The sequence below is a fragment of the Malaya genurostris genome, chromosome 1 (assembly GCF_030247185.1).
Source record: "Malaya genurostris strain Urasoe2022 chromosome 1, Malgen_1.1, whole genome shotgun sequence".
NCBI classification, from domain to species: domain Eukaryota; kingdom Metazoa; phylum Arthropoda; class Insecta; order Diptera; family Culicidae; genus Malaya; species Malaya genurostris.
Window position 1 is genome coordinate 9,764,251 of NC_080570.1, and position 27,904 is coordinate 9,792,154.

The 27,904-nt window shown below is 36.2% G+C and overlaps 1 protein-coding gene across 1 annotated transcript; it reads left to right on the forward strand.

Moving 5' to 3' along the window:
- On the forward strand, positions 1 to 27,313 carry LOC131431940 (acyl-CoA Delta-9 desaturase-like). The gene is made up of 5 exons (XM_058597922.1): positions 1 to 932; positions 19,910 to 20,246; positions 26,489 to 26,674; positions 26,743 to 26,966; positions 27,037 to 27,313. The coding sequence occupies exons 1-5, from the start codon at positions 560 to 562 to the stop codon at positions 27,105 to 27,107; spliced, it is 1,191 nt and encodes a 396-aa protein (XP_058453905.1). The 5' UTR covers positions 1 to 559; the 3' UTR covers positions 27,108 to 27,313.
- The last annotated feature ends 591 nt before the right edge of the window (positions 27,314 to 27,904 follow it).

The window sequence follows — 27,904 nt, forward strand, 5'->3', positions numbered from 1 at the left end:
ATTAACACCACAGTGCTGTGAGCCGTTTGGCATATCGGGCCTTTGCAGGAAAGGGAAAAATCGGACTTTTTGTGGGACGTGCGACGTTATGCGACACGAAACTCGTCGGCTGCAGTGGAAAGAAGGAGCGAACGTTAGGAGAGCGTTTTTCTGTCAATCGTGAGACGCGCGCAACACGATATCCGAACGACGACGGGAAGGTGGTTGCGACGCCTGATCACAAATATTCGTTAGTTCGGTTTGGATAGGCCCAGCTGGCTTTTGGGTCTTCATTTCGTTGTTGGAGTCCGAACCGTTCGGTCTAGACTATACATTGCTCGAGCGAACTTTTTCAGTGCATGCGGCGTCGACGCGGGGACCCCGGACTTAATTGTGCCTGCGATCGAGAAAGTAAATTAACGTTCATCAAGGGTGAATGAGGTTTTTGGAAGTGAGAAGATTGGCCGAAAAAAAAGCGCGTTAATTTTGGGTGTTACAACCATTTTGGTGAAGGTGATGAGTTTGTGAGAGTAGAAAGTTTCGATATCTGTGAGTTTAAAGGGGAAAACAAAGCTCCATCATGACCGTGCGAGTTATCAACACGGTTCAGTTTATAGCGGGAAATTCGGCCCAGGACTCGATGGCGAAGAAAATCCCGACGCAGAAGGGTAAAGTCGTCGTAATCAACGATGCTAACAACAACGAAACGATCCTCGGTGATGACCGGAGCACCACCGAACAGGATATCAATGCCTATCTGGAGCACTACAACAAGTGGAAACAGACCAAGCTGGGTCACTGGTTGACCTATATCGTGCGGCAGTACTTGGGGTACGAGTTCGATGCCGAGATCAAGTGGAAGAACGTACTGATGATCGGTGCGTTCCATCTGGTTGCGATCTATGCCTTCTTCAAGTACGTCTGGCAGGCAACACTCGTCACTTACTTGTGGGGTGAGTATAGTTCCGATGATCGATTTATGATCGCAGTTCGGTTCGGTACGTGATCGGATTTTATGATGCAGTGTTTTTCGGCTTGACTGCTGAACCGGACAACGCTCTAATGAGGGGCTATTGTCAAATGATCGTACACGGATTTGGATGGCACGTGGCATTTCGGTGATCTATTGTGTTCTGTTATGACAACCACACCGAGTGGCACGTGATGTTTTCGTCGCCCATTGTGTGTCCTGTTTTGAATAGTTTTACGGCCTACCGGGTTTGCTGCCGGTCCGCGGTTGAGATGAAGTTTATATCTATTTCGTTGCCTAGGTACTGCTTGTATTAGCATAATTTGAAGGTTTCTACGTTCACAAAATTTCAAAACTTTAAACGACTGTTCAGTATAGTCAAAACTATTTCAATAAAAAAAAATGGTGTAAATATTTCCGGGAACGAAAAGCGGTTTAATTTTTGTTCAAACCGCTCAAAAGTTGTTTTAAACAATTTTTAATAACGATCATGTAATCTGCCTATCGATGATCGAACCAAAAATAAAGGAAAAATTCACAATAGTGAAAATCAGTCGGGATCGAATTGTGCAACTCCAAATTATGCGCCAATTAAAAATTTCAAAATCTGCGACCCGAGAGCAAAACTCAATTTCACTCTCTTAACTGGTAACATGCTAAAACCGTGGTTTTCATGGCACAGTATCTTCAGCAAAGCTGCTCAGAATGATAGGCGCCATCTTTTATTTTTCCCACTAAAAGTGAGATAAAAATATCATTTTTGCTCCGAGTTAACATAGGGGTTAAGTAACTTCGACAAAGTTGTGCAGAAAGTCATTTCAAACAAACTTGCAAAAAGTACTATTCGCGTAACTTAAATAAAATTCATTTTTTTTTTCATAAATACGTTTATTCCTTAACGCAGTATTCATAAGTTCGAATTCGCTCTTATTTCATAATATCGGAGTTTGTAGCGAAACGAAAGCAAACGCATCCATGTTCCATCACTGAAAGTATCGTTGTCTGATACAATTTTATTAAATCTTCCGGATGAGCACCCCATCAATATTCTGTTATTGTTCGAAGAACAACTTTGTTTTGTTTTGTTATCGGATACCTAATGTGTCCTCCCCACGTGCATTTGGATTCAAACCACATCCAGAGGTATTTGAAAGTCAAAACGATCATTCTTCCCAGCATATGGAGCTGAAGCTGCGCGGGATCATACTTTCTTGAAAAGATAACCATCTCTGTTTTCTCCGCAGAGAATTCGATACCCAGATGAACAGCCCAATAGGACAAGTTATCTAAGGTATCTTGCAATGGTTTTTGCAGATCGAAAGCTTTGGGTCCAGTAACTGAAACCACGCCATCATCTACCAATTGTTTTAGTGTATATGAGGATACTAGACAGCTGTCAATGTCTTTTACGTAAAAATTATGGAGGAGCAGACTGAAACATGAGCCTGAATGTTACCAAATCGCCATGTGAAAATTACATGCGCTTCTCTGACAAAAGGTTGTGCAAATAATTATTTATAACCGCTGGAAGTCCATGATGGTGGAGCTTGGCTGAAAGAACAACGATGGAAACTGAATCAAAGGCTGCTTTTATGTCCAAAAATACAGATGCCATTTGTTGTTTTTGGAAGACAAACTGAGTATCTGACAACAAACCGTTCGTCTCTACCCAAGTGTCGAGACGTCGTAGAATAATTTTTTTGAACAATGTTCTGATGCAGGACAACATTGCGATGGGTCTATACGAGTTGTGATTGGAAGCTGGTTTCCTCGGCTTTTGAATGGCGAAAACTTTCACTTACCTCCAGTCAGGTGGAAAAATATTTTGCTCAAGAAACTTGTTGAATAATTCCAACAAGTGTATTTTCGCGAAGGCGGGCAGATTCTACACAAAGTTGAAATTAATTCTATCCAACCCAGGAGCGTTATTGTTACAAGGGAAGAGTGCTATAGAAATACTCTGCGTAGGAACAGAATCTGGGAACAGCAAATATTCAACGGTTCGAGTATTCCACACTCTCATTTCCCACTTTACGATTCCTCATTCATCGGGCCGTGTTCCAAAGAGTGCTCATTTAGGTTTCTCTTGACAAACCTTCAACAAAATGTCTCCAATAGCTACATTTCTTGGCCCGAAGTATGCTCTTTTAATTGGTTTCTAAAACCAAGAAACGTGTTGAACAATTCCAACAAACGTCTTTTTGCAAGGTCGGGGAGATTCTTGTTGAAAACCATTGCAAGTTACCAAGTTGAATTTAATTCTGTCCAACCTAGGAGCGTTATTGTTACAAGACAAGAGTGCTATAGAAATGCTCTGCGTAGGAACAGAGTCTGGGTGAACTTTCCTAGCAAAGTCAACTATCCAACGGTTCGAGTATTCTTCACTCTTATTTTCTACGTTACGATTCTTCATTCATCGGGCCGTGTTCCAAAGAGTGCTCAATGAGGTTTCTCTTGACAAACCATCGACAAAATGTCTCCAACAGCTACATTTCTTGGGCCGAAGTATGCTCTTGTACTTGGTTTCTAGAACCAAGAATTTTTCAAAATTCTGAGGAGTTCCTCCTCCTCGTTCCAAAAACGTCTTGAAAGCATTTTGTTTCGTGTGTTTAGCATCTAAGCTTTCTTTGCCCCACCAAGGGTTTGGAGGTTGTTCGGCGGCCTCCAGAATCGAACAAACGAGGAATTTGAGTAAAGAATTCATGATATAAAATATATAAGCAAGTTTTTGTAACAAAAACTTATATAGTTTTGATTTCTATGAGTTTTTCATGTTTTACAACTGAACAACTATCTCGAATATGCTGTGCCCCTATCATTTTAGTTTAATGAAAGATAGCCATTTTTCATTTTCTTTTAACATAATTTTAACTTGTTTATCATCAAAAGGAGCAGAAAGATGCAGATGAGACTTCTTACATATAAAACTACTTGAAAAGAGCTTTCATACTGTGGTTGAATTACTCGTCTGCGATCGTCTGTGGGAGAGATATGTTCGTACCGTAGATACCGTTGTTCTTGACATTCGCAATGATTGTCACAATTGTCACAAAAACGATTTTTGTGTGCATCGAAACTTACAAAAAGAAAAGTTTGATGAATTTTGCAACGTCCGCCACAATAAAAACATTTTTTAATCCACCTAGTGGTGTAATGATGCCTTCCTTATATTACTTATATTTACCAAAAACAAGACTAAAAGATTCTGTGAAGATTTTTTTTCATTCTCGTATAAAATGAAACACTTTCTTTGGGTATAAACTACCATAACCTTTTCAATTTGTAAACCGTTATGTCTTGTTAATATAGATTAAAATGCGGCAACCCTGCACGCTATACAAAATTGAACAAAGCACGCTGTGTGCCAGGCGGTGACGTTTTCGTCTTCTTCCGTACCAGCACGTACCGATGCGTACCGGGTTTGCTTAATTTTGAATGACTGTTTGAAAGTTTTGATACTCATTGCCCTATAGTTTCGGAATCGTTTAAGACACTGACAGCTATAATTTGAATCATGATTTGTGAAAATCGTTTTAACCGTTGCTGAGAAATCGGAGTGAGTTCCGTTTTTGGAGCTTTTCTTTACTATTATCGGTGCATTCGGAAGCGAAAACCGGGAGCTAGTAGTCTCAAAGTAGATTTATATATCCATTAACTGACACGAGATGAATTTTCCGGTAAGTTTTTTAAAATTTTGCGCCTCGTTTCGCCAAAAAATTGAAGAAAAAAAATACTCATGGAATTGAAAATTTTTCACTTTCACTGTAATAAGGAACCAAAAGTCGGATCCGGATCAACTTCTGAGGGACCTTTTTTAAGAATTTCGAGACCTTTTATTTGCATCTTAGTTTGTGATAATCGGGTGAATCATTGGGGAGAATATTCGCAAAGATTCTTAGAGAAATCATTTGTAGAATTTACCCGATATTTACAACTGCTCGGTATTTTTAGCCATCATTTATATCCTGGATCAGGATTCAAGAACTAAATTCGGAAACTAGAACAAGCACACAATTCAGTTGCAATATTCTGGTTCAGAATACAGATTAGGAATTCCACAAATCTCCAAATGACTAGCGGAACGTGCCACTTGAGCCAATTAGTTCTGATTTTGAAGTCTGAACTTGAATTCCGATGCTGAATTATGACACTGGATTCAGTTCTAAAATCTAGTTCCAGAATCCAAGTTCCGAATTTAGATTTAGCATGCATGTTCTAAATTCTTGAAGTAAATTTTTAAACTAAATTTTGGAATTGAACTTTGAATGCAGAATAATGAATTTTAACGCAAATATATAGCGACAATAATTTACAGGGATACAGTGACATTAAAAATGTATTCTTCAAATTCATTTAAATATAAAAAATCCACAACAAATCGTTTGTGACCATTTAGAATTCATTACTTCAAGTAAGGAATTAATATGACATCAATTTTAATAAACTATTTGTGAAACCCGTCTCGAAAATATAAATTATATGACGGTTTGAAAAAAATATCCATAAACCTAAAGCGGCCATCTTGGATCTTAAGAATTCCTAAACTAAAAATTATTAATATTCACTCACCAAGCGTGGACTGAAAGTATTTATAAATTACTTCAAAACTTCATGAGAAATGGTAAAATATTATTCGCTTATAGGTGTTCATAAACATACATAGTTAGTACCTGTTTTACTTGCGAACAAAACGTGTCGTAAGCCCACTGCACTCAATCACTGACAGCATTTCGTATTTCTATGTGTCGGTTTTGCACGATACGCTTTGTGCGATGATTCGTATCCGATACCAAACATTTCAGAAACTTTCAATTTTGAGTTATTTGTGGTTATCTTATACTACTGGAAAATAATTTAATAAATTGCTGATCATATTTCCAATGGTATGGATAAAAAGTAAGGTTGCTGTGTTAAATAAAACAAGAGATATTCACGATTAATTTCTACCCATTCTTGCACAGAGTGAATTTCGAAAAGGCAAAGTAAGACGTACTCACATCCAAAACTGACGAAACATAAAAACTAAAGCAACATAACGCAAAACCGATCAAACGCTTCAAGCGGCCCATACGCAGTTTTCCGGACATGTGACATTTCGTGTGTGACGTCATCACTGAACGATTATCGGAAGTGACTGAAGAGTTCATCCGGGCAAACGACCGTTTTTTTAACTGAAGCTCTTGAGCTCAGTTTTATCAAATCAACTGACATCTTCTAATTATAAAAATGAGCCTCCATGGAAAAACTGATGAAACTGAAATGAAAACAAAACGCAAAACTAACCTAACGCTCAGTTCGGTTAATCGTTCATTCCTTCCAAAGGTCATTTGAACTGAACTGAACTGAACGTGTATTGGGGTCTTAACACAGTTTTTTCCCTAAATTCGACGGCGTAACAAAACTGTCGGCGGCTCAGTTCTGTGAACCTTTCGGAGTGCTCACTTGCAATTATAAATGCACATTCTCCATTTTCAAATTAGTTTGTTTTTATCACAAAACACAACCATCAATCAGTTTTACGTACAACTCAGACGATCAGTCAACTTCCTTCAATGTTAACGGGAATAAACATTGTAGTTTAGATTAGTTTAAGGCTTTCATTATCGAAACGAATACACGTGCCGGACATAGATTCGGCTTAGTTTCAAAATGCTGCCGAAGGGCATTCGAAACCTACGACTCATGCATATTTTAGTAGTGTTGGATTGTCGAAATAATATTTATGTCACGTCTTCTGAGAACCAAAATTGTTAAAAACATGCACGATCAACACTCATCAGTGTAACAGCTTGCAAATTCTCATTCCAGTGAATGCTGTGATTGAGCTAGATTCTGACAGATAGCAGAAACAAATGAAAGTTATGAAATACTACAAACTATTCATTCAACTCTTTCATCTCCTATATCGAAATCATTTGTTAGAATTAGCTCTGCTAATGCGATAGCCTAAAAACCAAATTGAAAATTGTTACAATTTTCACGTCGCTCTAGCAAAAGTATCGCACATTTTTCACACCCATCGATTTCGATTACATCGCTATCCGGTGATGGTAGACCAAGTAATCAACAGCATAATGCGCTGGTGCGGTTATTGAGATGACTATTGATACAATTACCCTAATTGCAACTAATACAAAAGCCCGGGGGTTAGATCAGGCGACGATTTTTTTTACTTTTTTGACAAACCATGCAAATCTCACGTTACAGCGCTTTATCACGCTGCCGTTTTGCGCACGTAGCACAGCCTACTAAGATTTTGTCGCGTTTTTTTACAACGGCTTTTAAGTCAACTGCCAACATCCACTTTGAAGAGGAACTGCAGGCGAACCATTGCAATTAAGAGTATTAATTTTGTTACTGACGCGGCATTTAAAATGTAATCTATTACTACTGATGGTTTTGTGCAACGTGCAAACAGTAATATCGAATGCGTATTGTTATAGTAAATACAGAGTGTTGATGATTCCACTGGAAATACAACTCCAGAGAAATCCTTTGTCCCAAGCTTGTAAACATTGAATATGTCATTTCAGAAACTTGTATGTATACAGCGCTTGATTAGATCATTGTGCATTTGGTTTCAGTTTTCTTCGTAACTCAGAATTTCAATAGCTTCAGACAAACAAACAAACATTGTTACGAAATTTTGAATCCAGGTCAATGGTACAAAATTAGCGTATGCTAAAAACCCCATGACTTAATAAAGTAAAAATCCTGAGTCCCGGTAATTGCATCAGTTTAAGCAGATTGAACGCAAAAACAAACAACGAAAAAGGAACCACAAAGTAAGCATTTTTTCCGGCGCATACCCAACTGTACCAACCGTCAGCCCTAATTAGCCGTCCGCTGCATGTGTCAACTGACTAACTGGCTCAATAACATGCCCCATTCGAACCTTTCATTTTTGTCCCGTCGCCGGGAATATAGTGCTGATGGGTGCGCACGGTGTCGGTTTGCCATGCCAACGACGGCACAAACATCAAATCGAATCACAGTAAGCTGGGTGACCGTGGGCTCCCTCATTGAAGGTCATCAGATTTCTTGTACCGTTGTAAAATGGGCTTTTTTTGGGAACTTCGGACCGGCACTGGTCGATTGCAATTTAAGGATTTTGTGTGATTGTAATCAGAACGGCAACCGACAATCAATGGAAACTAAACTCGCCGTTCCCATGTTTGGTTTGTTGCCCTGGGGCATGTTTGCTGTTTTACTTTACATCGGTAATTTAGTTTTCGAGCTGGAAAATGTTGTTTGAAGTTTTGATCCCTAGCTTTTTATCTGTCTTGGACAGTCGTATGATAAAATATTCGTTAAATCAACCAAATAACAAATTTTGTGGCCGTGATAAGTTTGCAACAAATATCATGGTTCTAGAAAAATCCCAATAGACTATAATTGTGTTTTGTGTTCCAAAGGCAAACTTTGTATAGGTGCTAAACCGCTTGTGCAATGATGCTTTAGGAAATTTGAGATAGCCAAATAATCCTTATTTAATCATCCGTCCATTTTTTTCCTACCGTTCACCCGACAAAGATATTTTAGATTTTAGTGTGTCTCTTTAACTACTTCGAATTTTGCTAATAATAATAACTAAATAAGAATGTGTATTACAAAATTCTTCGATCCAATCTGTCGCAAAATGGCTACAATATTCTTAACGAACAAGAGGAGATGGGTTTCAACAATTTGAATATCATTTAACTGTTGAAAAGATTGGAAGTGATAGTGAACATGAACAAAGTAACCGGAAAAGAGACTTAACTACACTGATAAAAATCGACACGTTGGGCTTAAGTGTTTTACACTTGAATTCGCCGCAGTTGACGAGGTAATTCAATTTCAAGTGTTAATCACTCTTTAATCTATGGATAACTCGCTTAAATTTCATCTTCCAAACAGCAGATTAATTCCAAATGTATTACATTGAATTAATCAATTGGCTTGACACGTACAGTCGATTTGTCAGATGAGTGCATAAAAAACTAATAAAAAAAAGTCATATTTCATCAGTTTCTACACCTAACTATCAAACTGAATCCATTCGTTCTTGAAATGTCATCATTTGGACAGTGTTGGTGATTGCCGAAAATGCTATATTACTATCTATATTATATACAACATTTTCAATCCCGTGGAAGATGCTACAAGAACTCGAGTCTCTCAATGCATGAACCGCGAGAGAATTTTTCTACTTTTTTTTGCCCCACTTCATACTCTGAGTATTTCACGGGCCTAAAAAAATTTACAGTCTGATAATAATCGTTGCTGTATGGAATTTCCCAAGAGAGAATCGCAAGTTGACAATTATCGTAGAAAATCGAATCGATGATTCAACTTGATGATTCTCATACTACTAGGTTGCAATATTTCAAAACCCTTGTGTGGAGCATTCACAGACATTTTCATAGACACAACTTATGCAAAGGTTATATGCACAGAGTTAGAATAAGCGGCAATAGTAAAATGATTCTATCGCAATTATCAACTGCCGGTATAGAATCGGATCGCGAAACGCGAATAAGCGACCGTTTGTTGCTTCAGAAAGGATCCCCTTAGCAGCGTGCTAACCATTGATTCTCAGAAATGTCATAGAGAGAAATTCGCTCTCGCACTGGTGTCGATTCTATGTTAAATGAGCCATGCCAGGTTTTTTTTGTTACTGCGTTGATATCCGTCTCTCTTTGATGGCATTGATTCAATCATGTGACGAGTTGCCAGTGAGCGTTCTTTGATACGATAAAAGCCATCCTTGCATTTAGATATTAAGATCAACATAACAACAGTTTATTCAGTAAATGTTATCCAATTAACTATACAATTTCCTCAGAATGAAATGAACAATTTTGCTTTACAATACACCTTACTAAAATACATATTTTATGTGTCATACAAAGAAGAATAAATGAATTTATCTAAAGGCTGAATCAACAAAGGACAGTTCGCTTTTGTTTATTTTCACGCTCAGGTCATGCTCTCATTTGGATTGACTTCTGTAAATGAATTCTAAAATTGTATTCCGAATCTGTTCTGATCTACCTGAATTCTGAACTTAAGGTGAAATGTAGCGGAATGCGAAAATCGCGTTTTTGATCAATTATTCAAAAACTAGACCGATTTTCGAAAAACCAAAAACACTTAAGTTTTCGAAATCTAATTTATCATAACTAAGTATTCTTATAATTTTGAAATTTTGCTTTGCCGAGCCGTAATTGGTTTTTGAAATGTATAAACGGTTACTGTTCCGTCCCACGGGGATGATTTTAGAACTGAAAAGTAGTGTTTGTAGCAGAATTTCACAAAGAATCTGAAAATGCAACTCAAAATTATAAAATATTAGCTAAAACAACCGAAATTTGAAAAAGTTTACATAAACTTTTCCGCATTTTTTTTATTGCTTGCGCGCTGCTGTTTCGTATTGAGGTGGTGTGAGAAATGCACGGTGGGCACGGTGGCATTATATCGTGAGCAAAAATGACATATCAAATAATGACGCGAATTTATGCAGTATTGGGTTTTGTGATGAAATAAAAACGAGTTGAATACAATAAAATGGGTATTGGAAGAAATCGTTTATTTTCTAAGTAACTGTCATTTATAATGCTAATAATGTCCAATTCTGTTGAGTTCAATGCATTGATGTTGCTGAAGCAATAAAGCTTGGCTGTGTAATATCGTATAACAGGTATTTTAGATTGTAGCAATTTTTATAGCAAAACTATAACTTCATCATTGACAAGCTACTGTATGAAATACAAATCAAGTATTATAGTGATACAAAAACAATGTGATAAACATTGAAAAACAACAGGCATATACATGGTTAGCAAGTTGGTCAATACATATACATATAACATCATGTTAGTCATTCATAATTACTCATGATTTATAGCTCTAGTGTAAGAGTAGTAACTAACAATAACGATTGAATTAGCATATATTCAAAGTGTGAAGGATTCGAAAATCAATTACGTCCAGTCTTTTTTACAAGCCAATATAACGAGAGGTAAGGCCACTGCGCTCAATCATTGAGAAAAGTTCTTGTTTCTACGTGTGCGTTTTTCGTGGTATGCTTTGTGCGACGGTTCGTTCAATTGAAGCGGATAAAATTTTGCGCGCATTTTATGACGCTACATTTCACCTTAATTTCAGGTTCAGAATTTAGCTGCATAATTTAGTTTAAAAATTCTGTTTCAAAATTTAGTTCCAAAATTGAGAGCCTGCATGCTGGAACTGAATTCTGGAATTGGATTCTAGAACTATATTTAGGAGCTAAATTTAATTTCGGAATTTAAATTCAGAATTCGATTCCAGAATTAAATTCCAACTAAACATGTTTAGTTCTTAAACTCAGATCCAGTTCACGAATTATATAACTCGTTTTATTTTTTATGCAGTTTTCCAATCCGAAGAATTGGATTCCGGAACTAAATTCTAAAACTGAACTCAAAACCAGGAATCTGCTCTACCTGAATTCTGAATTAAATTTTAGGTTTAGCACTTAGTTTTAGAATTTAGTTCCGGAGTAGAGGTTCAGAATTTAGAACTAAGACTCTGAAATCTAAATCCTAATTCGGGATTGTTTGACTACAGTTTTAGAACTGGTTTCTTGACTAGATTTTGGAACTTAATTTAGTGTCTTAACAATCAACCTATACGAGCGATAATCGATATTTGGAAGTGTGAAATAAGCATGTAAATTTTATTCGTATTCAAGTCCTCCAGTTATGTTTGTGACATTACCTATCCGCCTTTTTCAACCATTTATGGGTTATGGGACTAAAACAAATCACTTTGGCAGTGTTTCACTCAGTTTTACAAGTCAAAAGTGTCCTACTTTTGCCAAATATATCAAACAGCAGTAACATCACGCTACCGAAAATTTCATGACCTCGGTCGGAAACTTCGCACGAAATACCCACTTCCAAAACCCTAACAGGTACCGTTGTTTCAAAACGCCATCTTTTACTGATGATTCGAACTGAAAGTCAAATGATTTAAGTGTGTATAGGATCCAAGAAGGCCACCATCCGTGTCGATTTTTTCTCTCGGCTCACTGAAGGTCACTAGCGAAACGACGACGATGATTTCCTGAAATGACGCAACACAATTAGTTGCCGGATTGTCTGTCAATTTGAGCTACTTAAAACTGTGACGGATTTTCGAAACGCTTTCCCCTGATTCCGTTGTTTTGTTTGTATATTTATAAGACATAAACGGCTTAGGAAATCTACGACTGTCCTTCGGAGAACTGAAAACATTTCGAATTGAGACTGAGTTCAGTTTGTCATAAAGTCATTTGGTCTGATGAATTTACCTTGGACTGCCCAGAGGGTCAAACAGTGATGAACAATAGAATTCAATCAAATCAAACTTTTGTATATTTTTTTTTGGTTTTCCAGCATCATCACAGTCAAGCAAGCGCCAACCGACTGTTACGAAGTCATTATGCAACACAAATACGGTTCCATTCACATCGTGTTGGGCTGTGCGAGGCGTGAAGTTGGATCAAATGCCTAGAAAATTAATAGTTTTTGTAGCTCTGCGATGTTTTGATTGATTGAAAACCAGTTGTACAAACGATACAAATGTCTGCTCGTTATAGACAAGATACATTTTGCATCTGAGACTTGGTGATTAATTTTCCAGAAATGATCAAAAGTAACAAAACGCAAACGAGACGCAATTTGAGCTCAGAAAATTCACACGCTGACTAAAAATTACTTAACATTAAGTTCTGTTTGTCGAATGTGGGTATTTATTTATTTAAACAACTTTTTTTCCGTGTGATAATATTTGAATGTAATTCAGATTGATTTGTATATCTAATAATGGATAATATAAAAGCAAGTTCAGCAACTGAAAATGGAAAATGGATAATAGATTTTAAAGCGAAACTATCGTATCCCCAGCAAGCCGTTTTTGTTTTATTCAATCGAACAGTTCAACTGTCAAATTTGGATCTGACATACGCTACCGTTCTATTTTCTCTATATTTAAAACACGAGTAAAACGTAAAACTGTTGGGGTTGCCAATATTTTTTGTTGAAGTTTTCAGATTTGAATTTGAAAACTGATATAAATTATGTGTCTGGAACTAGAACGCTTCTGAACATGCTTCTTCAGTGATACAATAATGATATATCAAATGATATAAGTTTGCCCAGTTGGCCTGTGTAGCTGTTTCCATTCATTTACCCGATCAAAATTCTAAAATTTATTGAAATTGCAAAAGTGGAATCGTGACTAACACTCCAGGAGAAGGATTCTGTTCCACGAAAGATCGCGAAAGAGATTCTGGAAATGTGAAATTTATTCTACTGGACTGCTATGGATCCGGTTGAAACCGGCTACCCGTCGAGTATACTCATTATGATAATGTATTTTTGAATTATAGTATCAACATGATCGGCATATACTGCTCCGTATTTTGTGTCATACATTGGGACCAGTTTTCATTCTCCCTGCTGAGCGCGAAACAAAAAAAAACGTGCGAATCAGAATTTGATACTGGCCTTTCTCATAAAGAAAGACTATACGATCCCTGTGAAAACCTGTCTTTGTCTTTGAAACTTAGATTCATATGAAAGATCACCTGACTTTACTGGCTGCATTTGCATTGTTTTCAAACGTGACTTCTGATTCCTGAGTTACGAATTGTTGACTGCGATCGACGTGAAACATTACCACTTGAGTCACTACCCACACAGTTTACACATATTAAGGAAAGGTTTCAATACACCAATAGATGATTCGAAAAGGTTTTTTTTGTTTTTCTTTTCGTCTAGACGTTCTGGAACGAGTATTCCCACAGCTGGTCTAACTTGGCGATTCACAATGTACACCCGGATCTTAACCATAAATTAGGTGATTTCCATAACTGTTTCAGCTGAAGTCGTCGCGCGTTGATTTTTTTTTTTTTCGGAAAACTGAGCCTAAGGGTGAAGCCAGAGTGGGAGCGACGCGATGCGACAAGCGACGCGATGCGAATATCAAAGGATTGCACGGCGAAGCACGACCGAATTTCATCCACTTTAAAAAAATGAACATGCATGCCACAGTAAACACGTAAACTATACTGACCAGTAGTTCCTAATATTTCCGAAACTTCTTTCCAGCACATGTTCACAAGAACCCGGTTCCGGTAATTACGAGATTGTTGATCCCAGAGCGCATTTCGTTCAAAAATAGCACCGATTAGCGCTTCAATATCAATCGATTTTTTTTGTTCCGTCATGACACAAATCAATTCAACCTCTGTTCGCTCGTAAATCGCGTGAAAAACTGTGCACGTGGTGCTTGGTCGCTTGTCGCGCTGAAAATCGCTCGTCGCTACGCAACGCATCGTGTTTACTGTGGCATGCATGTTTATTTTTTTAAAGTGGACGAAATTCGGTCGTGCTTCGCCGTGCAATCCTTTGGTATTCGCATCGCGTCGCTTGTCGCATCGCGTCGCTCCCACTCTGGCTTCACCCTAACGTTAGATGCTGTTGGCAAGGACAGTTCTATTCTATAATTTTTTTCTGATTCAAAAATATGTAATTGATGGATTTAAAATTTGCGGGCTTCTACTTTTATATAATTAGATGTGTAAATGTGTGTATTTCTGTAGGAGTGCAGTTTTATGAATCAAAATTTTCATTTATTCCTTTGCAGCGAAGAAACACTAAAAATTTGTTTTTTGGTTTTAACATACAATAGAAATTTATCAGAATTATTATTTCTTAGTGTGATCACGGGAATGTTCATTGTAGAAAATAGAATTCTAAAAATTACAGTAAACGTGTTCCATTTTCCTTTTGAATACACGTTCATTCGTCAAATTTCGGGAATCAAAGAAATTTTGAATGTGCGACACAAACGAAAAGCTGCACGAAAAGTTCTTGTTGTTGCTAGAACCGGTTCGGAAACAAGTTATCCAGAGGAAGATATCGTTGACCTCTTCTGTCCACCCAACGAAAATGGCAAATGCAAGGGACAAAATTTTGCACCGATGAATTTTCAAAACTGGTTTTCAAAATCGCATTCTAACGACATTTAAATGTTCTTTAGTTTTGTGCAACTTAGAAACCCGAATAGAGAGGAAGAAGAAGGGACTTATTCATCATTTTAATACCGACGTTCGGTGAAATTTACATTTACTGTATTACCATTAAGGGAGCAAATAAATTTTGAAAAAAATCTCATACAATATCCTCGTCTAACAAGTTAATTTATTTTTTATTAGTTGTTATTTATGATTTTTACTATTGTGGTCAGTGATGCCTACTGAAATTTTTCATTATTGTCAATCGATTCACTGAAAAGTGACAAAATTTTTACTGATTTGAAAAACAGTAATGATATTTCTAAGTTTACTGACCATGTCAGTAAGAAGACAGCAAATACAAAATCCTATAAATTATTTACAGTTGACTGTGAGTTGAATAAATATCAAGGCACTCAGTTTTTCGGAAATGTTTTTCGTCAATCTATAAATCGAAACGGAATTGTACCTATTAAAATTGTCCGCAATTTAGAGACTAAATTCATTACTATTTCTTCTTGAATCGGAACTTAGATTGAAATCTTAATAAATTAATGAATAAATAATTCTTATCAAATGTCGACTCAGACTGACGAAAAACTGTTCAAAAAGCTGAACGTGTATCGGGGCCTTTACAGACCTTACAGTGAAAACTATGCTTAACAATGTCACCGTCAAAATTTGTTAAAAGCATCCTTATGAAGACATTCATACACAATGTCACCGTCACGAAACGTCTTGATGTCCGGCACGTTTGAACGTTCCGGCAAAGAAAGTATTGAACTAATTTTGACGGACGCTGTCGTTACGGTGTCGATGGCCGGAGGCGACGGACCGTCTTGATTATACTGTAAAGAAACTCAAAATTCAATACTTCGCTAAGGGCGTGTTCCAGTTCTAGGTGGCATAATTTATGCCAGTTTTAATATTTAAATGTCGAAATTATAACAAAAAAAAAATGGCAATCCTAACAGCGTTTTACCCGTGTTCCAAATCAGCTGTTTTTCAAAGAAGGGCGAATCTAAAGTTGACAGCAAATGGAGAAAAACATCGATGAATGTTTCGACTTTGGTTTCAATTCCTATTTAGAAATTATTGTATATTCTATGAGCAATTTTTGATAAATCGAACTGTTGGTTTATCTTTAAAAGGTATGATTTTTTCCACTTTCCCTGTGTGAATTATAAAGTTACGCCCACGCGCATATTTCGTGAAATTGGCTGGCTTCCGCCCTTCCTTTCTAGCAACTGAAGTAACGCCCTGTTTATTGGCATGGAACACAAAGAGCGAATGAAATAAAAGTTTTGCCCTTTAGAGTTGTTTGTATTACTATGGTTGAGAGTTTTGTAGAATCCGAATGTTTAGCAAAATTGTAAGATTATAAAGCATTTATTCGTATGAGAGAGAAACTCGATTTGTTTACTTTTGTATGATTCGGCCTTCTTTGAAAAACCGCTGGAATCTATAAAAAATGGGACGTATATCATTTTCCAATTAAACAGCACAACTTTTCGAAACTGAAGCGGATTGCTAGGGATATGTTCGTTCCAGTTTCTGTTTGATTATTGATCACCCATATAAAGTTCACAGAAGCTGAATTTGTTCTAAGGGTTTGGCTTCTTAGCGCCGCAGTTTAAATGAAACAGAAATGTCGATTGATTTGAAAACTAATTCTATAGTATTAGCAAACTAAACATTAGTTGAATTGAAATTTTTATGGAAAACCATCATCGATGTAAACTTAAATTGGAATTCATTGAGTTTTCAATTATTAATACTGTACTTTTGAATTTAAAATGTTTCGCAAAATAATAACCTGTACAGTGATTTTACATTCAATTTAACATACTACTTCAAATATATGAATTCACAAAATATTTTTGTCTGTACTTTCTGTTTCGATTATAACGGTACTATCGATTAATTTCTATACACATCGCAAGTAAGCAACTTGCAATGAAAATTGAGTTCACTTATTTTTTGAGAAGAAATCGAGCTCGAGCTACCTAACATTAACTTGATCGTGAAGAATAGGTAGCGAACATTGTTGCACTTTAGTTGAATTGGAGTTAGTTTCGACCCAACATTAGGTAGCGGCTGGTGAGAGTGTACAAATTCTGAATCGATCGATCGCAGTAGGCGCGCGCGTCGGACGTAAAATATTTTTCGTAATAAAGGAAATCTTTGTGATTGTTTTTCTCTGCTAAGAGCAAATTCAGCACCTGCAAGTCGATCTATAATAGAACTAAAACTAGAACAAACGTATCTCCAGCAAGCCGTTCTAGTTTTATTTATTCGAACAGTTCTTCTGTCAAACTTAAAACTGGCCTACGAAGCCGTTCTATTTTCTCTATATTTGAAACACAGTTAAAACTCTGCTGGGGCTGTCAGTTTTTCTTGTTATAATTTCCAGATTTAAATTTCAAAACTGACATAAATTATGCATCTAGAACTAGAACACTATTGAATATGCTTTAAGGGCATATTCAGTAGTGTTTTAGTTCTAGATGCATAATTTATGCCAGTTACAAAATTTAAATCTGGATTTTATAACAAGAAAAACTGGCAACCCCAGCAGTGTTTTACTTGTGTTGCAAATATACAAAAAATAGAGCGGCATCGTAGACCAGTTTTAAATTTGACAGAAGAACTGGTCTAATAAATAAAACTAGAACGGCTTGCTGGGGATACGTTTGTTCCAGTTTCTGTTCTATTATAGATCTTCCATATAGAACTTCTAACTGCTGAATTTGCTCTAAGTAGAGTCGAATTTTAGTTTATTTTTCGTGAGGAGACGTGTGATCGCGAATAAAAAGCGATAGCAAACTTATAGCAAAGTAGCAGTACATTTTACTATCATTGCTCACTTAGGAATTATTTAATTATTGAAAAGGAACAAACGCTTCAATTTTGCAATTTTAAAGTAATATAATAAATTCAGGTATAAAGCCAACGTTTTCAATTTATTGTTAGCATATTTTGATAAGTAAATTTAAAAAATTTTAGGTGAATTCAGTAAACATACAAGAAAAGCTAAGATTTTGTGTAGTATTCAATAACATTTTGGATTAAAAAATTTACAAACCTCATAAAATAGTTATTCAACGTTTTATTTTATTATGTCATTCATGCGGTATGCATCAACAAATATACTTTTCGAAACCGTCAATCGCGTTCCCTCAAAGATATTGCAAATGCCTTTAAAATATAGTCACAGTTTAGTTACATTTCAATGTTTCTGCTCATGCGACTAATATTTTTCAAAATACTGTTTAGCTATTTTAGTTCTTGATTCAACCTCACGAATATCACTTTAAGCTTTTTTTGCTAATCGAAGACAAGGACACAAAAAGGTATGCTTTAACTATTTTCTTCTGATCGAGACTCGAATTACGAGATCTTCAACCATTTATCTACATATAGACTGGCTCATGAAGTCTTTTCATAATTACCGATATTCTTTGTGTTAAATTGGTGATAATATAAAAATAGTGATTATGAAGATTGGACTCCCGATTCGACAAGAATGGTGTTGATGGTGGAATTGTTCTAATTTTCATGTAATATTTTTGCACTTCATGATGAAAACCAACTTTTTTAATTTTTGCTTCCATCGTATACCATGGTCGTGTCGGTAGCTTCGAGCGAATCCTAGTTCTCATACTTACCCAAATCTCCAACTCCGCGCCACCTATGGAAGAGAATGATGCGTCGGCGTCCTTCCGGAAAGTAGGGAACGCATCAATATTACCTCTCTTTCTTATCATTTATACTTCCATGTGAACGATGGAAATGGAGGTGGCTCGCGATGGTGGCTATCAAACTGTTGAGATTCATTGTTCAGGTTGAGTAGGAATATTCCCAATACAATTTCCAAAGCAAGTCTTTTTTGTTATTCATTAGAAAACATGCTAATATCACTGTGCAATCCCCACAAAAAATTCGTCACAACGCAACGATTATAACTCTTTACATAGAATAATAACTAAAACTATCAACTGTCTATCTCCACTGACAAAATCATTGAAGAGAAACTAGATTTGACATTTAAACCGTTAGAATAAATAAAACTGATGCTGGTGTCTACCATCGTAAAATCAGATTAGAGCAATCTCATCCACCGGATAGACACTGCAAGTAGAAATTTTCAGCGATTCTTTAGCTAAGAATCTGAAATAGATGAGTTGATTTCTGTTGCGATAGTTGAGATGCTTTGAAACCTGTTAATTCAATTGGTTCGAGTGATTGTTATTTACTTTTTCATGAAATTCCGATCTTTCTAGTATTACTGATGAGCGGACTAGGACTGGAGTTGCTAGTGATATCGTTGGTTTAGATCCTACTCTGACAGTAAATGTAATAAAACGTGGAACTCCAAGAAAGTAAAAAGTTCGAGTCAGTAGGGTCTATTATTTTGCCTGAAGTACCCGAAATGTTGATTATGTTTGTTTCGAAATGGGAGATGACCTCCACCCAGTACACCATTTAATAACACATATTTCTTCTACGATCAATCCTTTTTATCAGAAAAACCGGTACAAATTTCGGATGATGACCAATTATAGGAAAACTTGAAAACAATTCATTGAAAGTAAAAATTCAGTGTAGAAACCGGTTTACGTCCTCAGGGTTCTATTGTCATTGAAAGTAAAATGCACAAACCAACAATAAAAACAACAAAAAACACGAAACGTATTCCTCATAATAAACGCAATCGATGTAGCCGGTTAACCTTGGTATTGAGAAGCACCCAAAAAAAATGAGACCACGCCGTTGGGTCGTTGCATAATAACCGAACATCAACGATCACCGGTGGTCAACAAACTCAAACCACTTTCAACTGCTGCAATCGCTTGTTGACTCATTAAATCCCGATATACGAAGTCCGACTGATTCATTTGTTTGGTTTTCATCTTCTTCTTCTTCTTCTTTGGTAGGTTTCTTCGTTGGAGGTTGTGCCGGTTTCGGTGTCACAGGCGGCGTTCATCGGTTGTGGTGCCACCGGTCGTACAAGGCGAAACTGCCCCTTCGGATTATCCTGGCCATCTGCTACTCGATCGCCGGTCAGAACACGATCTACGATTGGGTTCGGGATCATCGCATCCATCACAAGTACTCGGAAACGGACGGCGATCCACACAACTCGAACCGTGGCTTCCTGTACGCCCACGTCGGTTGGCTGATGCTACGCAAACATCCCGAATGTATCAAAAAAGGTCGCCTGATCGATATGAGTGACATCACCAGCGATCCGGTGGTGCGGTTCCATCACAAGTAAGTATCCGCGTGGGACCGGGGATGGGGGACTAGCGAAACGAGTTTGATTAGAATTTTATGACTAATCGTGTTAGCGTGAAGCGATCATTTGTCTGCACCGAAAGAAATTATCACTTTCACGGTAGTTGGAGGAACGCTTCTCTGTCAATCTCAGAACCAACTGAAGTTAGGGAGGATAAAACAATGTTACAGCCAGGCTTAGGAACTCCACGTGACAGCAGAACTTGACTGGACAATTCGCACGAGTCAGCTAAACTGACTGAATGTAACGCACCGACGATTTTGACCAGGTTTTCCTGGAACTGATAAACCAATTAGTCGCTTGTGAACAATCGATCTCCCGGTTCCATGTTTAATCTATTGCACAACCGGTTCCCAAAACTCAGAATTTTCAGCTGTTTCCAAGCGGAATCCGTTGAAGATCTAATTTTTCACTTGCTTTTGTGCGCGATCACCTCCGACTCATAAAATTACCATAAACCGGTGGTCGTCGCGGCATTCATAGGTCTGCCGAGAAAGGTAGACGTGTTTTTGGACGTTGCCCGGCTCCAACCTCCAACCGGCATCGCCATTTTCAGGTTATGACAGAGACATAATTAGTTTGAACCTCCGTTGCTCCGTGGATCACGGCCTACTCTTTCCACAGCGAATTTGAAATGTGTCTATGACGATTACGTAATATTTCGGCATCGGTTTTACATTTTCACTCACTTCGGCTTAGATAAAACACATGGAAACGGTTACTGACACAATCGGTTTCACTTGTATTGTTAAATACAAACTTCGTAAATATAACTAGATTAGTAAGAGCAGCCAAAATAGTTAACCTGACAAAAAGCACAAAAGCAAAACTAGCTTTTGAATAACAAAATATTATGAAAAGTTCAAAAAGGAAATAGTACCGAAAGTAGCACAACATGAATTACGAAACTAATAAAAACTTGGCAAAACAGTAAAAATTGGCAACAATTTTAAATTTACCTTATGTTTCATCATAGACTCGTCCTACTCACAAACATAGACAAACTTTCAAATGAACAAATTTGAATCTTGCATTAGAAATAGATAAATTTTAAAAAATGACGAGAACAACCAAAACAGTACAAGTGACATTCATTACAAGAACAGTAATAATAGCAATCATTCAATAAAATTGCAGAAATAACAAAACATGCAAAGAATTTGGTAATAATGCCGGAGAGCAAATAAAGACCAATGTTTTAAAAAATATTAGTAAAGAGAAACATTAGTGGAAAACAAAATTAGTAAAAATCAGATTTAATGAAAACTAAATACGTGAAAATTTAAAAAGTAAAGTGGAAAGTTGGTAAAGATCGGAATCCGTAAAAAGCAAATTTAATGAAAGGTAAAACTAACAAAGATAAATTTATAGCAAAAAATCAAACATCTTAAAATTCTAAACTAGCCAAATTAATAACGAGCAAATTTAGTTAAGAACAAAATGTGTAATAGGCATAATCAGTAGACAGAAAAATCAGTGAACAGCAAAATTAGTAAATAAGAAAACTGGCAGATAACAAAATTACTGAATAACTAAATTAGTAAAGGGCAAAATAATGAAGAACAAAATTAGTAAACAGCAAAATTAGTGAAAAACATAGTTAGTAAAGAGTAGAATTCGTCAAGAGCAAAATTAATGAGGGTAAAACTAGCAAAATGTTAAATTACAAATTAGTGAAAAGCATAATAAGTGGCGTGATATTAGCAAAGGGACAAAATTATTTAAGAGCAAATTTAATAAATAGCAAAATTAGTAAAAAGTGGCATTGATAAATAGCATAATTAGTAATGAGCAGAATTAGTCAACATCAAAATTGGTAAACAGCAAAGTTGGTGAAGAGCAAAATTAGTAAAGAGTATAGAATAAAATTTTCACAGAACAATAATAAATATGAAAAAAAATTAGTAAAGACAAATTAGGAACAAATTAAATAAATAGCAAAATTAATGAAAAATGGAACTAGTAGAAAGCAAAATTAGTAAAGAGCAGGTGATGTAAGTAAGAAAACTGGCCAAATTCTAAACTTCTGAAGAACTAAATTAGTAAATAACGAAATTAATTAAAAGCAACATAGGTAGCGTGATATTAGCTAAAGGCAAAATTAGCAAGAAGCATATTAATTTATGGCAAAATTAAAAAAGTGGTATTAGCGAACAGTATAATTAGTAAAGATCAGAATTAGTCAAGAACAAAGTTGGTGAAAAGCAAAGTTAGTGAAGAGCAAAATCGGTAAAAAGTAAAATCAGAAAAGAGTAAAATTGGCAAAGAGTAAAGTTAATAAACAGCAGAATTGAAGAAGAACACAGTAAAAAGCAGGATTAGTAAAGTTAAAGTAGCACAGAGCAAACTTAGCAAAGGGGAGTATTTAATAATGAGCTAAATTAGTAAATAGCGGAATTAGTTAAGAGCATACTTTGTGAAGAGAAGAATTAGTCAAGAACAAAATTGATAAGAAGCAAAATTAGTGATGTGTAAGACCAAAATTGATGGAGATCAAAATCAGCGGAGTGCAAAATTAAGAATTAGTCAAGAGCAAAATAAGCAGAATGTACAATTAGTAAAAGGCAAAATTAGTAATCAAATTAGAAGTGAAGAGAAACACTAAATAGGAAGAGGGGAGGGCAGAATTTAATGTAGAGCAGAATTAGTCAAGAACAAAGTTAGTGAAAAACAAAATTAGTGAAGAACATAATAAGAAAAAAACCAAATCAAAAAAGTATAAAATTAGCAAAGAGCAAAATTATAAAGATAAACATAAATAAACTTTCAATTGAACAAATTTGAATCTTGCATTAGGAATAGATAAATTTGGAAAAATGACGATAATAGCAACCATTCAATAAAATTGCTGAAATAACAAATCATGCAAAGAATTTGGTAATAATGCCGCAGGGCAAATAATGACCAATGTTTTAATAAATATTGGTAAAGAGAAACATTAGCGGAAAACAAAATTAGTAAAAATCAGATTGAATAAAAACCAAATTTAAAAAAGTAAAGTGGAAAGTTGGTAAAGATCTGAAATTACAAAAGCTAAGTTGGCAAGAAACATAGTACAGAGCAGAATTAGTACAAGGCCAAAGTAGTAAAGTTAAAGTAGCATGGAGCAAATTTAGTGAAGAGAAAATTTAGGAAAGGGGATAGTTTAATATAGAGCTAAAATAGTAAAAAGCGGTATTAGTTAAGAGCAATATTAATAAAAGGCAAAATTAGTAAAGAGCAAAACCAAATAGGAAAACTTGCAAGAAGTACAATTACTGAAGAGCTCAATAAAATGCAAAATTAATAAAGAGCAAAATTAGTAAGGTAAATTTAGTAAAGAGCAAAATAAGCGTAAAGTGAAGTTAGCATAGGAGAGAATTTAATAAAGAGCATAATTAGTAAAGAAAAGATAAGAACGTCATTACACTCTCACAAAGTCACTATTTTCACAGTCACTATTTTTCCGAAAGTGTATCAAACGTTATAATACAGATACGTATTTCGGAATGCTATTTGCATCCTTCTTCAGTGTATCGGTTTTATAAGTTTATTGAAAGAATGCTGCAATGAAGTTCCTTTTAGGATCTTTTGTAGTTCCTGTAGGATCTTTTGTAGAACCTAGTAGAGTTTTCAATTGGTAGTTCATACTGCTGAACACTAAATCTAAACCAAATTTTCTTAGTTTTGATTTTAGTGGGTGTGAAATGTTTTGAAAACTAACAAAACTAAGAAAATTTGGTTTAGATTTAGTGTTCAGCAGTATGAACTACCAATTGAAAACTCTACTAGGTTCTACAAAAGATCCTACAGAGAATTTGAAAAAGTCTGGGGTATACAAAATCTCGTGTCCTCATTGCGATAAAATATACATCGGACAAACAAAGAGAACACTGGACATTCGTTTCAAGGAACATATCTCAGAAATAGCGAAAGCATCCAAAGAATTGGAAAAGGGACTACCACATCACTTCAAGTCAAAAGTAGCAGAACATGCCTTTTTTGAAGATCATGAACTCTCTACTAATGATATAAAAATCTTAAGACAAATTTCCAATCCATGGAAATTAGATTCAGCAGAAAGTTTAGAAATTTTCAAAAATAACTCCATCTCTTTATTAAACCGAGACTAAGGGAATAGATCTTCTTGGCTTTTCCAGTTACTACCCATATCCAAGATAAAAACAAACATAGAAAACACTTAACTCTTCCAGTTTTCTGTTACCTGTTTTTACCTTTCATTTTGTGGTTTACCTACTTACGTTTCTACCTACTTAAGTTTGTATAAAAGGAACTTCATTGCAGCATTCTTTCAATAAACTTATAAAACCGATACACTGAAGAAGGATGCAAATAGCATTCCGAAATACGTATCTGTATTATAACGTTTGATACACTTTCGGAAAAATAGTGACTGTGAAAATAGTGACTTTGTGAGAGTGTAATGACGTGATATAACATAGTGGAATTCAACGGTACAACAACAGTACTATTAGTGACAACATTCTACTAACAGCTCAAACAGAAATTTAGTAAAGATAAGAAGCTAAATTAGTGAAGAGCAAAATTAGTGCAGAGCAAAATTAATTAAGAGAGAAATTGGCCCATATCAAAATCAGTTAGAAGCAGAATCTAAATTAGTAAAGAGCAACATTAGTATAGAACAAAATTAACAAAGAGGAGAATTAGTGAAGAACGTACTTAGCGAAGTACAGAATTCGTCAAGAATAAAATAGGTAAATAGTAAAGTGAGGGAAAACCAGATTCGTAACGAGCAAAATTGATAAATAGGAAAACTGGAAAAGAACAAAAATGCAAAATTAATAAAGAGCAAAATTAGTAAGGTAATATTGGCAAAGACCAAAATCAGTAGAGGGAAAAATTACGAATTAGTCTAAGACAAAATTAGTAAACGGCAAAATTAATGAAGAGCAAAATTTAATAGGATAACTTGTAAGAAGCAATATTACTGAAAGTCTAAGTCAATAAAGAGCAAAATTCGTAAGATGCAATTAGCGAAGAGCAAAATTAGTGTAGGGTGAAGTTAGCAAAGGTGAGAATTTAATAAAGAGAAAAAATAGTAAAGAGCGGAATTAGTTAAGAGCATAGCTAATAAGGAGCAGAATTAGTCAAGAAAAGAATTGGTAAAAAGCAAAGTTAGTAAAGAGCAAAATCAGTAAAGAGCAAAGTTGATCCAAATCAGTAGAGAGCAACAGTAAGAGTTAGTCAAGAGCAAAATTAGTAATAGGCAAAATTTGCGAAGAGCAAAATAAGCAAGGTAAAATGAGCAAAGAGCCAAATTAGTGTAGAGTGAAGTTAGTAAAGACGAGAAATTGATAAAAAGTTAAATTAATAAACAGCAAAATTAGTGAAGAGCAAAAATAGTAAAGAGTAAAAAATGGAAAAAATAAACTCGAACAGCATTGCTTCCCAAAATGAGACACTTCCTATTTCGTTCCGAGCGATGATTGTGTCAATACATTGGCAAAAAAAAGAATGCTAACACTGACCGTGTCACCCGTAGAAATTTTCCGAATGTAAAGTTCAGTTGCCTTCACCGAGACGGTGCACTCATTGACATTACTGTGTTTGGTTTTTTTGCTTTCAACCTTCTACTTAAGTCATGGCAAACATGATGTCCAGTTCGTTATGCAATGATAAATTTGACGAACCGGTTCAAGAGTGACTCGCGAGGTTCGACGTTTTGTCAAACGCTGTCACAACTCGATAGCAATTCAAAAATCAGTAGTTTTTAGTTTGATAAGTAGAAAAATTTTGATTTATAAAAATCGGATAATTTTGAACACCTTGTCATTTCGTGTGAATCTTATCCTATTCGAATCGTGCCTGACCGGTTCACGGCAGGAATTTGAATATGTAATCTAACGATTATTTATGACAAATTATAGGGATTGCTCAGATCTGACAGCAACGAAGACCAGCAGATGGACAACAGACAGAAATCGGCTTGTTCGCAGGTGTTATCGAGATGAATTTGGTTCGAGGTCGTTCGAAAGTCAAAGATTCATGCCACAGATAAATTAATTCAGTTTGCCATAACATGGCCATGGGTTTCTTCATCGCTTCCACGCAGGCTTGGTTAACTGGTTATCGAACATTTGGCCTCTGTCGTAACTGTCAAACTTTCACGTCAAAAGCCGCCGGGCCTGAATCGATTCGACCACACGCACATTATAAGAAAATCACTCATAGACTATCTATCTGACTATCTTTCCAGTAACTTCATGTTGATGAAGCTTCTGTTTTGCTTCTTCCTGCCGACCTTCATCCCGTGGTACTTCTTCGGTGAAAACTTCCGTCTAGCCTTCTTCAGCCAGTGCTTCGTGCGGTTCGTGCTGAGTTTAAACTTCACCTGGTCGGTCAACAGTGCTGCTCACATCTACGGTCATCGACCCTATGACAAGTAAGTGTTTGCCCGAGTCACTAGAACCGTTCCAACATTGATCTATCATTTCGTTTTTCTACAAAAAGGCGCATTCGGCCAGTGGAAAACAAAACCGTTGCGGTGGTGGCCATGGGCGAAGGCTGGCACAACTACCATCACGTGTTCCCGTGGGACTACAAGGCGGCCGAACTGGGCAACTATCGGTTTAATGTGACCACATTTTGGCTGGACGCCTTCGCCAAGATCGGTTGGGCATACGACCTGAAGGAACCATCGAAGGAGCTGGTCAGGAGAACGATTGAGAAATATGGTCAGTCATCGGGGGGGGGAAACAGACGGATCAAACTCAAATCACTAATTGTCGATTATTTCTTTTTTAGGAGATGGAACCCATTTGACCGTTTCGTTCAAGGATCACGTCGAGGTGCCGGATCCGACGGAAAACACCTAACGCGTCAGCGGGTGTATTCGAGTTTTAGATTGTGATCAACCAAATCTTCTGGTTAATGTACAGTTTAAGGGGTAGTCTAAGTGCAGCCAGATGATATAATAATACTAAGTATGCATTATGTAATCAACATCAGCTCATTATTACCGGGTCTCATAAGATGGGAACGAACTTAAAACTAATACACATTTTTTTTACATTTGAACAAATGCATTTTATTCTGTTCTTGTAAGGCGGCATCTACGAGAATGAACTTGACATACGCCTAGCACGAAACACAGAAGTGAGACTGTCAGGCTAAAATCAATGAAGTAGGTAAACTTTCTGTTTGTTTCAAATTGTAGAAGGCCTTGACTTTTCCGTTCAGTTCGGTTGCAGTGAAGCCAAAAGTTTTGAAAATATTCGCTAGACCCACAAAATAAACTGGGTCGTCACGGTTGTGCTCCGGTTTTGAGGGTTATGTCACGGAAAGCTGGGCAAGGGCAGAGAAAGGGATTTCTTCTTTCCATCCACTCGAACGTAGGGTGACTCAAGTTAGTGGAAACGTTGCCACACTTGCGTTACTTAACTAGCATAAATCCCATGAAGGAATGAAAGCCTCATTCAAAAAAACTGGTTTTCCGGTATTTGCGGTTGTCTTCCGTTGCCATAGTTTTGGCATTCTTGAAGCTTGATATTGTGTTAGTATGCATTCTTGGTGCATTTGAAAACTGGAAATTACGGTAAGCGACAATCATAAATAATATTGTTGCATTTTCGGGAATATTTTCAAACCTTTTCGAATAAATTTTTCACGATTA

Bases quoted from the DNA above. Each gene is read 5' to 3' on its own strand.
- LOC131431940 (XM_058597922.1), top strand. From the start codon at position 560: ATGACCGTGCGAGTTATCAACACGGTTCAGTTTATAGCGGGAAATTCG. The intron at 26,675-26,742 runs GTAAGTGTTTGC...TTCTACAAAAAG, and splicing joins GGTCATCGACCCTATGACAA to GCGCATTCGGCCAGTGGAAA. The intron at 26,967-27,036 runs GTCAGTCATCGG...TTTCTTTTTTAG, and splicing joins GAGAACGATTGAGAAATATG to GAGATGGAACCCATTTGACC.